The sequence below is a fragment of the Grammomys surdaster genome, unplaced genomic scaffold (assembly GCF_004785775.1).
Source record: "Grammomys surdaster isolate TR1022 unplaced genomic scaffold, NIH_TR_1.0 135, whole genome shotgun sequence".
NCBI classification, from domain to species: Eukaryota; Metazoa; Chordata; class Mammalia; order Rodentia; family Muridae; genus Grammomys; species Grammomys surdaster.
The window spans coordinates 521,589-534,174 of record NW_021604593.1 but is presented as its reverse complement, the minus strand read 5'-3'; the positions used below and the strand labels follow the sequence as shown (position 1 = coordinate 534,174).

Genomic DNA, 12,586 nt, shown 5'->3' with positions numbered 1-12,586 from the left:
CAGAGAGGCAGAGGCAGAGAGGCAGAGGCAGAGAGGCAGAGGCAGAGGCAGAGGCAGAGGCAGAGGCAGAGGCAGAAGGATTTTTAGTTCAAGGTCAGCCTGGTCTACAGCGTGAGTTCCAGGATAGCCAGAGCTACACAGAGAAACTCTGTCTCGAAAAAACAAAAAATAAAAAACAAAAAACAAACAAACAAAAAGAGCATTGGCTGCTCTTTCAGAGGATGTGGGCTCAATTCCTAGCACCCAAATGGCAAATATTATTTTTACAAAACAAAACACTGGACTTCCGGTTTGGGACCAAGCCTAGAGCAGGTCGCAGGCAGCAGCTCCGTACCCAACCGCAGAAAACCAAGAAAAACGGACTCCCAGGAGCTTGAACTCACGCAGCATCCCAGGTAAAATTGAATCACCCGTGATGCCTGCTATTAGAAGTTCTAACCCAGATGGACCAGAAGCCAGGAGCCTCACCCTTACCCTCACCCCCTACCTTTTCCCACCTGCACAAGGTCCCCTGAAGCTGGGCAACTGCAAGATCCTGCTTGGCAACTGCAGATAGACTCAAAGCAGTGTACCATATCATCTGAAGAATAGCAGGGAGACCATAACTCAAGCAGTGTACCATATCTTCTGAAGAATAGCAGGTTGCAGTCCTTCTCCCCCCCACGAATAACCAGGACCCGCCGGTCGGGTCAAGTGGCACCCAGACGTGGGGCTCGAGGCACGGACCCATCCGGACGGACCCTCATTGAGAGGATGTGCGCACGACATCAAGATTGAGCAAGACAGAGATCATCGCCCGTGACCTGTCGTCCACGGAACCAGGTTGATGCTGCCATCAAGAAGGGAGTTGAAGTTCATTACCATCAGCTGAAAATTGCAGAGGATCCAGAAGTGACTCCGCAGGAGACTGACACAGCTGTCAGCTCCCCTGCCTCCCCCTACGGTCGACCCCTAGACTTCCACGCCCTCCAGAAGGGTTCCTGGTATGCCTGGCTTTGCCCTCATTTCTCTCGCTAGAGAGCTTGGCCTCTTGATCACCACAACAAAAATTGGCTTTTTCCTAAACCAAGGCCACCCTTGATATGGCCGCTAACATTGGGGAGCCTTCGTTTATGACAATATTACACCCCAAACTGACAAATGGTTGGTAACTTGAACATTTACAAGAGACTAGGATGGCTGTGAGTTAGCCCAATGACGGGATTATTGTAGGTCCACTTCCCAGGGGCCCACCCAATGCAGCCGAAAAGGAGTGCGTGGTGCTGGGGGTGGGTGCAGCCTACATGGCCTAAGACAGGGCTCTCACCCTCCTTTCACCCACATCAGAGTCCCTTGACGTTGCCCATCGTCGACAGCCTAAAGCCTTCGACCATCGATGTGACTCGTCTCACATCAGTGTTTTGGGGTTGTGAACTTGTCTAAGACCCCCCATAATTAGACATCCAAATTCAAAACTCACATAGTTGGGATTGAACATAAGACGCCTTCTCTAACTAAACAGAGAAGGAGGAGATGCCAGAAGCCAGGACCCTCGCCCTTACCCTTACCCCCTACCTTTCCCCACCTGCACAATGTCCTCTGAAGCTTGGCAACTGCAAGATCCTGCTTAGCAACTGCATATAGACTCAAAGCAGAGTACCATGTCTTCTTAAGAATAGCAGGGAGACCATAACTCAAGCAGTGTACCATATCTTCTGAAGAACTGCAGGTAGATCATAATTCAAGGCAGTGTACCATATAGACCATGACATGTTTCAAGGCACAGGCCAAGAAGATTTTGTACTTTTCCACCACCTGGACCCTCTTACCCCCTCCCCTTGTAAAACATGCTATAAAAAAGCATTTTATGTTAAAAAAAAAAAGAAATTAAAAAAAAAAGTGGAAAACAAAACAAAACAAAACAAAACACTGGATGGTAGTGCTGTTCTTTAATCCTGGCACTCAGGAGGCAGAGACCTGGGTCTCTACAGAGTGAATTCCAAGCCAGGACTACACAGAGAAATCATGTCTCAAAAAATCAAAACCAAACTAACCAACCAACCAACCAACCAACCAAAAAAAACCCCAACAACAACAAAAAACAAACCAAACCAACCAGAAAACCCCCCACAATCCCAAAACAAAACCTTTCCAGGGACTCAGATACTGTCTTCCGGCCTCCACAGGCACCTGGAACATAATAGTGCACAGATATACATTCAGGCAAAATATGCATACATATAAAAATAAATAAATGTTTATTAAATAAAAAGATTTAGTTTTAGTTACCTGATGCAGGATATTTGACCACATAGAAAGTTAGTTTGTAGAAGGAATCAGCCATGTTTGAAAGTGACTTCAAATGGCAAATTAGAGAAAGATTTGACAGAATAGGATATTCCCAACTCTCAGGAGAAGAGAGAGGAAAGGGAAGCTACTTAAGGGTAGTGGGGAGGGAGGAGAGACATAGACAGAGAGAGAAAGAGAGAGAAGAAGAGAGAAAGAGAGGGAAAGGCTGCAGTAGCAGAGGCAACAGAGGGATTTTTATTGGGATAGTTGTACAGAGACAGGTTCCAGAGAGAACAAACTAGACACACGAGTGAAGACAGAATGATCTGGAGAATGAGGAGCCAAAAGACTAGAACAGATTAACAGAGACAGTTTGAGGTCTGAGAAGGCTAGGTAATTCCATGACAGGCTTCAAACTGGCAGTTAAGGAGACTAGACCTAAATCTCTGTTTCCAAGAACTGGGCAAGTTCAGGCCTCAGAAGCTGCCCTGCCACCTGGCCCAAGTCAAGGACAATGGGTCAGCAGCAGTTTCCAGAATTCCTCAGCTACCTCCTCAGCAAGTTTCCAGATCTCTCTAGCATCCAGCCTCCACACCCCAGTAATGGAATGTCCATAAAGATGGACCCAACAGATTAACATAGAGGTCACCTACCTGGGAATTCCCTAATGTGCTTTAAGTCAGGCCTGCAAGCTCACTTGGTTGTCTCTTTATCTTGGTAATCGGAGGATGAAGCATGTTGGAATTTGGCAAAATAAAACACTCTTTGCATTTACATACTATTTGAGTCTGGGGTATCATTCTTAGGTGAATCATGAGCACTTAAGGTCAAGTAGAGCAAAAAGTCAGAGGCTGAGAGAGAAGCCAGATTGAACCAGTCAGCTTGGTGAGGAGTTTGAGCCAGAACAGCTGAGTTGAATCAGTCAGCTAGAGATCAGCAACAACTAGGAAGGGGTGATCTTACTCAGCAGCAAATCTCAGAGGCTGAAAATATTCTAGGCCTAGATTAGATTGTACTGAGGCTAGAAGCTTCCAGGACCAGACCTAGGTTAGTAGACAAAAGCAGTGAGCCTTAGAGACGACAATTTAGATCAGGCGGATAAAAGTTACTTTTATAGAATTCTTCTACTATGTAGCCCTGGCTGGCCTAGAACTTGGTATGTGATCAAGGTAGTCTCAAACTCTTTTGCTTCCTGAGTGTTGGAATTACAAGCGTGTGCCACCAAGCCCAGCAAGATTTATTTTTATGGTATGTCTAGTGTGCCTGCATGGCATCACATGCGTGCAGGAACTGGAGTTACAGGTAGGTAGTTGTGAGCTGCCTGAGATGAGCGCTGGAAATTAGAACCAGGCCCCTTCTGGAAGAGTAGTAGTACATGCTTTTAAAGCCATCTCACAAAGAATATTAGGCTTCAAGCACTTAGGAAGTACTCATCGGTGTAAGCCGAGTAACCAGTGAATTAATCAATGACTTCTTAGAATGAACGTGCGCTTGCTGAGCGAAAGGTGACACTGCAGGCCTGGGGAGGTCTCTTTCATGAGCTTGAGCAGACAGCAGAGTCAGCCTACCAACTACGAAATTCGGGCTTGACCACGCCCCGCGCCCTCGTTCCGCCCTCACGCACAGCCCCGCCCCCCGCCCCTGTACGGAGAGCGGACTTTTCTGTTCTTGGGGTTTTGTTCAGCGCCTGCGCAGTCCCAACCTTCCCCGGGCCGCATCGTAGCCGCCGAGCTCTGGGATTTCCTTTGGCTGCACCATGTGGAGTCGGCGGCAGGGTCGCCTCAGGACGCAGGCGTTTGGGGTGGAGGAGCTGCGGCAACGCCGGCGGGAGCGGGAGGCAGGTGTGGACGGACGAGGAAGCCAGGGGAAATGCACTTGTAGCGGTTGGGAGTGGGGAAGAGACCGCTGGCTCTGAGCCGAGCGTGTGCCGCCTAGCTTCTCCTGCTTAACTGAGCCGTTCCTCTGCCCCCAGCCCTGCGGAAGGCGCGGAGGGAGCAGCAATTGGTCAGCAAGAGGCTGCTGAGGGAAGACGCCCCGGAAGAAGCCGGAGGCCAGAGTGCAGCTGCGCTCCTTGGGGAAGTCGAGGTGAGGGCCTGGGCGACCCACACCTGAATGCCAGCCACTCTTAACCTCCAGCTATTCGCTGGATCAAGCCGGAAACAGGATGAATTACCCTGTACCACTCAGTGCCCCCCCCCTCATCCTTATATCAGTCCATCATCAATCAAGTCATTGCCTATCGTTTTTAAACCTCTTTAAAGAGTTCCTTACTAGCATCCTTTTAAAAAGGTCTTTCTTCATTTGCCACCCCGACTCCTTTTTAAAACACAGAAACCAAAATCTTTCCATCGACCTGCTAAACTATACATAGTCTAACCTCTTACTGACTTGTCAGTAACCCCAATCCAACCACTATTTTAAGTTCCTGGAACTTATACCAGCTGTCTCAAGATCTGCGCTTTTACTAAATCTAAAGTTTGTTTTCTTAGTGTCTCACAAACTGGCAATCCTCCTGCCTCAGATCAGGTACTAGAATTACTAGTATGCACCATCATATCCAGTTCTCCAAACTAGACTTAACTAGATCCTGACAGGCGGAGGTGTGGTGTGTCTGACCTGTAGTTCCATCACTTAGGGGGTTGAGGCAGAAGGACCCTGAGTTTAAGGCCAATTTGGGGTCCATAACAAGACCCTGAAAAAAAAGTCCAGATACATTTGCACAATATCTGTAATAAATCTATTCATTACTTTTTTGTTGTTAATGTTTGTTTTTTTGGACAGGGTCTCTTGTATCCCAGTTTGTATTTAATTCAAACTCTGTAGCTGAGGGTGACCTTGAACCTTGATCCTCTTCCACATACTAAGTGTTGGGCTTATAGTTGTTCACACCACATTGCCTTACCGGGTGCTGGGAATCTAGTCCAGGGATTTGAGCCAGGTAAGCCTTTACCAGCTGCACTCCCATGTCTAGCCCAGATTTACTGAATGAGTAAATGAAAGTGTCTATACATTCTACAGACATTGCTTATGTTTAGTAATGCCTGTGTTAATATATTACCTGACAGAGCAGTTGCTCCTAGGCTATGATGTTTAGTCACTGTATGGTTCCTTTACGCCAGGACATTGAGCAGTGAGGCATAAAAAGACTGACAAGATGGAGCTCGGAGTGTTCAAAGACCAACAAAGGAAACTGATTTATCATTTTTATCATAGGAAAAAACATGAGGCACAAGAACTCTTAAGTTTGTTGGAGGAAGCCAGAAGGTACTAAGTTCCCTGAGGCCACAAAGAGCAGAAATCTGAAAAACATGAGTCTAGAGTTTATCATAGGCAGAGGCACTAGATGTGCAGAAGCATGGAAGCATTAAAACATGTTTGTAGATGTCACTGGACTGTACTTTGCATGGGAGGACAGGTGAAAAGAGGGAGGTTTCAGCAGGTAGAGAGATTTAATATTACCCTGTAAACAGCCCTGTAAGAAGGCAGAGTAGAAATTCTTGTTTTTTCAGATGCTGAGACAGGTTCAGATTCTTTGGAAGTTAGTGGTAGAGCTGGTACCAGGATCTCTTGCCTAACAAACCTTCCTGAAAGATGGTGCTTAGTAGCACCATCTTAGTAGTACTTTGTTGTTTTGTTTTTGAGAGAAGGTCTCTCTGTATCTCCAAGTGTCCTGGAACTTACTGTGCAGACCAGGCTGGCCTCACACTTGGTTTGCCCCACCATGCCAGGCCATACGGTTACCAATAACAAGTTCTGAATATGTGTTGATATTGAAGAAGTCACAGATGAAGTTGGTAGACAAGAGACTTAGGATGTGCTTCATGGCAATTACATGTCATCCTGTTCTGGGATCCAGGTCCAACAGTTCCTTCGGCTAGCCCAACGGGGAACAGATGAAAAGGAGAGAGAGAAGGCTCTGGTCAGCCTTCGTCGAGGCTTGCAGCACCCTGACACACAGCAAACCTTCATCAGGTCAGTGTGGGTGGTATGAGTAGTTGGCTGGGGCTTTCCAGGGATGAGAGTAGAGGGGATAGACCCCACGCTTAGCAGGGTTCTGGTGTCATTCATGTAGGCTGGAGGGCAGCATGCGGATCCTTGTCGGGCTCTTGACCAGCAACCGGGCCCTGTTGCAGCTTGAGGCGGCTCGGTGCCTTCATGAGCTCTCTCATTCTGAGCACTCTGCGGTGGCTGAGGCCTGCCTGCCAGCTACTTCCTACCTCCTCACCTACCTCTCTGGTCACAGCTCAGACTTCATAGTAAGGCCTGTTCCTTTTACCCTTGCTCTGGGCTTAGAGTTTATATATGCCTCTGGGGCCAGCTTGAGGTAGCAGGTACAGGAAAATAAAAAAACAGTACACGTAGCCATCATCTCCCCTCTCTTGTGAGCTTTGAGGACAGGGGCATGCCATCTTCTTTCTCTCATTTCTGGCTTGGTGTGAGATGAGCCCAGCCCAGTGCTTTTGTTGCCTGCTCTCAGGAGCTGTGTCTGTACACCCTGGGGAACCTTATCGTGGAGAGCGAGGCTGTGAGGAAGCAGCTTCTGCCACAAGGCATTGTTCCAGCCTTTGCTGCCTGCATCCAGGTGAGTGCTTCCTTGGTCTCTCCCTAGCAAGCCTCCCCTAGCTTCTCTCCACACGCTTACTGGCTTAGCTAGGTAGCTCCAACCTCTACCCATTGTCAAAGGGTTAAAAGTCTGGATCCCTTTAACCTATTTTCCAGTCAGATCCTTACCCTGTTTGTTTCTAGTCCCCCCATGTGGCTGTGCTGGAAGCCCTTGGATACGCCTTGTCCCAGCTTCTGCAGGCTAAGGAAGCTCCAGAGAAGATCATTCCGTGAGTAAAATTATATCTTTAGATGCTCAGCTATGGTTGACTCTCTTGGTAGTATAGCCCATGGGTGCTTGATCAGATCTGATTTCCACATTTTGACTCCCTGGCTAGGGAGAATTTGGGGTTTTGAGAGGAGCCATTGGTATCTCCACGGTTCCTGCTCACAGTCTGCTTTTGCTGGCAGCTGTATTCTGGACTCCAGCCTTCCCCAGCAGATGCTACGATTGATGCAACCAGGCCCAAAGCTGAATCTTGGGGTTGCGATGGAGTTTGCCTGGTGCCTTCACTATATCATTTGCAGGTAACAGGCCAATTGGGAAAAATGTCTTTCCTAGGGCTCCCTACATATGACTTAAGTCTTCAGACTGAATTTAGTTTCTGGAATTGCTTTGGTGAGTTTTCATCCCTCTGTTGTGCTTTCTTTTGCTTAGGAAACCCACCGACTGGGTTGTTTTGTAGCTTAAAGGTAGGATTGACTTGATAGTGACTACTTGCTTCCTGTCACCCAGCCAGGTCAACAATGCTGTGCTCCTCACCCATGGGGCTCTGCCCACGTTGGCACTGCTGCTGTTGGACTTGGCTGGGGCTGTGCAGAGAATGGATGATGTGGGACTAGAGCTGGTAAGGGAGAGGGTCTGTGGGACTTGCCTTACACTCTACCTCAATGTCTCTGCTGCCTTTTTCTCCTTCTATTATGCTCACCTTGTCTTTGCAGCTTGCATGCCCTGTGCTTCGGTGTCTAAGCAACCTGTTAACAGAAGTGCCAGTGGAGGCCATGGGACAGCAAATGGAGCTCAGAGACGAGAGACTTGTGGCAGCCTTGTTTATCTTTCTCCAGTTCTTCCTTCAGAAACAGCCCGCCTTGCTACCTGAGGGCCTCTGGCTCCTCAACAACCTCACTGGTATCTATTACACTCTGCCTAGGCCTGGTCTTTTACCATCATTAAAATATTTATTAAGGCCAAAGGAAGGGTAGATTTGTTAGGAAAGAAAATACAGATTGAGAGAAAGGCAGGGAATAAGGGAGGATGGAACTAGGGACAATTCAAAAACTACAGGAGGGGTCCATACCTTCCCCTACCCTGTCAGTGAAGGTTTCTCATCTTACAACCATCTTGCAGGGGGTGGGTCCTTGGGTCCCTGAAAGGACCCCTTTGAAGGAAGACCCTCCTTCTATTTACCCATGGCTGTTAGGCAATCTTTTCCTCTCCAATTTCCCAATAAATTGCCTGGGTCTCAGTCCCTTCAGGATGAGATGAAAGCAATCCCACGGATCCCTACCTCTTCCTCAGGGTTAACAACCCTACACCTCTTCCTGTTTCTCAACCTTAGCTTGCTTACCAACTATTGCCAAAGATGCTATGTAAAAAAAACTCTGTTGAAGCTTCGGTCAGAAAAATCTTCCAGATCAAGTGCACTGGAAGTAGACCCAGCTAGCCACCGGTCTCTTTCCTTGGCTTCAAGTTCCTGCAATTAGGAGACTGAAAATGAAGTAAGAGCTCCCCCATGTGGACACACTGTGTCTTGCACACCCAAGGGAGCTCATCTGTAGTACACACAAATGAGTCCCCTTGACTTCCTAGTATGTATTCACACGTTGAGTACTAGATGCCAGGTATAAACATGTTACAAACACAAAACCCTTTCTTTCATGGCATATTTAGCCTCTTGGTACACTGACCTCAGAGCTTGAAGCTACTAGAGACAGGAAGTGGGAACAATTGGGCTAGAAGAATCGAGGGCAGGGGACTTCAGCAACAGGACAGAATGTGCCCATTTCCTCTTAGGAGGAGATGCTGTCCTCATCAATCCCAACCTGAGATCTGGAAATGGTGGTTCCTCAAAGTTGTAGTTAAGGAAGAATCTGATCTTCTTATCCTTCTGGGGCTACATTTGTGGTCAGGGGCCTCATGGAATGGAATGTGGGGGTGCAGAGACTCAAGGACGATACTAAAGTCTGCTTGCACATGCTCCAGGGACATAGTTCTTATCCTTGAAGGCCCTTGTGCCTCCTATTTGGATAGCAGCAGTACTTATTTGAGACTGAGCAGAATATGGACTTTTATATAGAGGCTAGTTCTTCATGGCCTAGGTTGTAGTGGGTAGGGTTGTGGGGGTAGCAGTTCATAGCTGAAGGTACTTCATGTGACATTTTCCTTTTCAGCAAATAGTCCTACTTTTTGTACCTCTTTGCTCTCTCTGGATCTGATCGAGCCGCTCCTGCAGCTGCTGCCACTATCAAATGTGGTATGCATGTTGGTATGTATTGGCGTAACGTCTGAATTCATGAACTGCTGGTCAAAGCAAATAGGGAGAACAGACCTGGGCTTTCTTAAGTACCCTTAACTGAGAGCTGGTAGATGGTGTGGTATGGGTTCAGAGCTGGTACAGTCTAGGTGTAAATCTTTAAGCCTGATTACTGTTTATGGTCCTTGGGTAAATGAGCAGAATACTGGAAGTACCAGTCTCTTCCCTTATAAATGGGTAATATCTCAGAGGTGGTTGTGGGAATGACATGTAAAAGAGCCTGTAGTAGTGCTTGGGTACATAGTTATATCCTATTATAACTTTTGATTTTCATCTTTTGTTGGGGGGGCATGTCTTTGTGTCTGCAGGTGCTTACAGTTCTGTGCAATGTCGTAGAGAAGGGTCCAGCTTACTGCCAGCGGTTGTGGCCAGGACCCCTGCTCTCCTGCTTGCTTAACACACTGGCTCTCTCTGACACCGAAGTAGTAGGCCAGAGTTTGGAGCTGCTGCAGCTGCTATTCTTGTATCAGCCAGAGGTGGGTCTGGTTTGCAATCTCTTGGTCAGAAGCCACTGATCCTACCATGGTGCCCTTCTCGTCCAGTCCTACCTACATTTGTTTCTCTGGGGAAGGCTAGCCTATGTGGGCTGAAGGTCAGATCCTTCATCTTGTTAGGAATGTATCATCTAAGAAGAGGGCTAGCCCATGGAATTCCAGGAATTGGGTTTTAGGGTTTAAATGTTGGTCCTTCTCTATCCTCAGGCTGCCCAGGCCTTCCTGCAGCAGTCAGGGCTGCAGGCCCTAGAAAAGCATCAGGAGGAAACTCAGCTTCAGGATAGGATACATGCTCTCCAACAGACAGCTGCTATTCATGGATGACCTGGCTGCTTAATGTCACCCCTTACCTCTATGACATATTTATCCTAGGGTCTCCTATTTTGTTTTAGAAGCTAGTAGCTCTTTGTATACCTGAGTGTGGTGTTGCACTTGAGATTGTCTTGTTTCATCCTTTTCAGCAAGCTGGTTAATGACATGTGACATCACAGCTGGCAGCTGGTGTTTTTTGGTGAGAAATAAAATAGTATTTTTATAGAAAACTACTTTGCCTCAGTGTTTGTGCAGTAAGAGGGAGAAGGTAACGAGGACATTCTAAAGCAACACTGTACAGCGTTAAGCTTTATAAGGACCAAAAGAACACATTTCCCCACATTGTCTTCAGTCAATAGGTTCTGGTGCTCTTGCTCACCGTCCTCAGTGGAGACACTTCAGGCTTTGCCACTTAGCACATTCTCCATGGCTCTGGTTACCTCATCAGCACTCAGATTGTTCAGAGACACACTCTTCTCTTGGCCAAAAGCTGAGGAAAGGGGATTTAAATGAATATCCTGCATAATGGGGCCACAAAATCATAAAGGGTATTTTTTCAAAGTCGTTAGGATAAGAAAGGAAAGATATGGTTCACTAAACATAGTGGCTCATGGCTACACAGCCAGTTCCAGGCTGACTATGGCTATATAGTGCAATCCTGCCATTAAAAAAAGTGGTTTTGCTGTACTTAACATTAATTCAGTCAATCTATTAAAAAAATCCCAGATCCTAGTATAATTTTGTATGGGAAGAAATGTATCTGAGTGATGCTCTAAGGTCACTGTAGGCATTAACTACTGACCAAGGGTCTAGCCTTGGCTGACTGTCCACTTTTTGGTCTGCTATAGTCCATTTAGCATAATATGTGGTACTATACACATACAGCACTACACACTAAAAAGTTACTTCTGTAGGTCCTATGTGCGTTAGGAGGAAACCTGTTTTATTAGTTTATAGGAGTCTTGATTACAACAAATTTGTAGTAGGATGTGACTCTCCCCACCCACAGAAAGTCCTTTGTCAGGGTTGAAATGATTAAAATGTCACCATTTAGTTTAAGTATTACTTACTGTTAGTCAACATATTAACAAAATTTCAGATTGTGGTAATAAATAGGACTAGTGTAACGTGAGAGGCAGTGCTGTAACTGGTCAGGGAATGCCTTATTTTGGTACTGATGGTCAAACCTCCCACATGAAAGGCAATCACCATTTTCTTTGTATCTTTAAAATTCTGAGATAACATTTTACTACATTTCCTACTAAGGCATTGAATTCACTATAGCCTCAGACAGGCCTTGAATTTGTGACCCTCTTGCATTTGCCTGGGAGTATCTAAAGCTGGGATTTACAGGCTGGCCCAGGAATGCCTTTTTGAGACAGTAATATGCAAGTAACAACCTGAGTCAACCATAGTATGCTGTAAGGAAGGCGCACAAAATGCAATCCTATCCTATTTGAGCTTCATAATTTTAGGCGTGTTCCATAACGTTTAGACTTAGTTTTCCAACATTTACAAAAGAAAAGCACCCATTCACAACATTAATAAAGACTAATGAGAATGAGTTAAAGTACCCAGCGCAAGCTGTAAGCATAAGGTGCTCAACGTTAGTAAAATTCTCAGTCCCTGAATTTGTTGAACTGGCTAAGACGTGATTCTGAAGGACCTACGCTGACATGGAGAAGCATGTCTTACATGAAGTACACTCTGAGCTGCAAGAAATTCCTAAGTCTAGCCCAAGACCTAGTTATACCTCATATATATATTGCCATGAATAAAAAGCATCACACGACTAAGTAAAAGTGAATTTCTTTATCAGTTCGAGTTTTGGTTCTTCAGCCCCGTTTTCCCACGACGTTGGGAGGCCCCTTCATTTCTCCATCCCATTCTGCAACCCGGGCCCCTGACCTCCGGCGACCAGTACTCACCATAGCGGGCCCAGAGCTTGGGCTGCACCTCCGAACATTCGCGGATTAGAATGGGCAGGTCGGGGTGCGCCTTCTTCAGCTCCACATACCGTTGCAGGATGAAATTCCTGCAGGGTGAGAGGAGAGACTGCAGCTAGCGGGCAAAGGTACACGGACCCCACCCCCTCTCCCCGGAGGTCAAGGTCATAGCTTCAGCTTCCGAAGCCCACTCGTCTTCCCAGGCTACGCCTCACCTCACACCCTGGCTGCCCGGGGAACGCTGGCATAAGTGAATGCGAATCTCACGCAGCCCCAGCTTAGCACCAGCAACTCGGCTGGCAGCGGCCGCCATCTTTGCTAGCAAAGGCGCGCCGAATCACGACCTGAGAGGCACCCCCAATCGGACCAATAGCGGCACCTCTAGTCTCTGCCATAGATTGGATGACGTAGAGAGGGGCGGGATAAATCT

General features: G+C 47.0%; 2 protein-coding genes across 3 annotated transcripts; one reads left to right on the top strand and one right to left on the bottom strand.

Annotated features, from left to right (window-relative positions):
• The first annotated feature begins 3,882 nt into the window (after positions 1 to 3,882).
• Positions 3,883 to 10,440, top strand: Tmco6 (transmembrane and coiled-coil domains 6). 2 transcript variants are annotated; one of them, XM_028762788.1, is made up of 12 exons: positions 3,883 to 4,109; positions 4,241 to 4,353; positions 6,125 to 6,240; positions 6,341 to 6,524; positions 6,746 to 6,850; positions 7,015 to 7,100; positions 7,282 to 7,398; positions 7,607 to 7,718; positions 7,813 to 7,999; positions 9,262 to 9,356; positions 9,713 to 9,880; positions 10,106 to 10,440. In XM_028762788.1, exons 1-12 carry the CDS (start codon positions 4,025 to 4,027, stop codon positions 10,220 to 10,222), a joined length of 1,485 nt encoding a protein of 494 aa, XP_028618621.1. In that variant the 5' UTR covers positions 3,883 to 4,024; the 3' UTR covers positions 10,223 to 10,440. The 2 variants fall into 2 exon arrangements, with proteins under 2 accessions (XP_028618621.1, XP_028618622.1); XM_028762789.1 differs by lacking the exons at positions 3,883 to 4,109; positions 4,241 to 4,353 and having other exon boundaries at positions 6,724 to 6,850.
• A 59-nt stretch (positions 10,441 to 10,499) lies between these two features.
• Positions 10,500 to 12,534, bottom strand: Ndufa2 (NADH:ubiquinone oxidoreductase subunit A2). Its single transcript, XM_028762791.1, has 3 exons — positions 12,372 to 12,534; positions 12,139 to 12,245; positions 10,500 to 10,700 (listed from the first exon to the last, which is right to left on the bottom strand). Exons 1-3 carry the CDS (start codon positions 12,467 to 12,469, stop codon positions 10,609 to 10,611), a joined length of 297 nt encoding a protein of 98 aa, XP_028618624.1. The 5' UTR covers positions 12,470 to 12,534; the 3' UTR covers positions 10,500 to 10,608.
• Between the last annotated feature and the right edge of the window lie 52 nt (positions 12,535 to 12,586).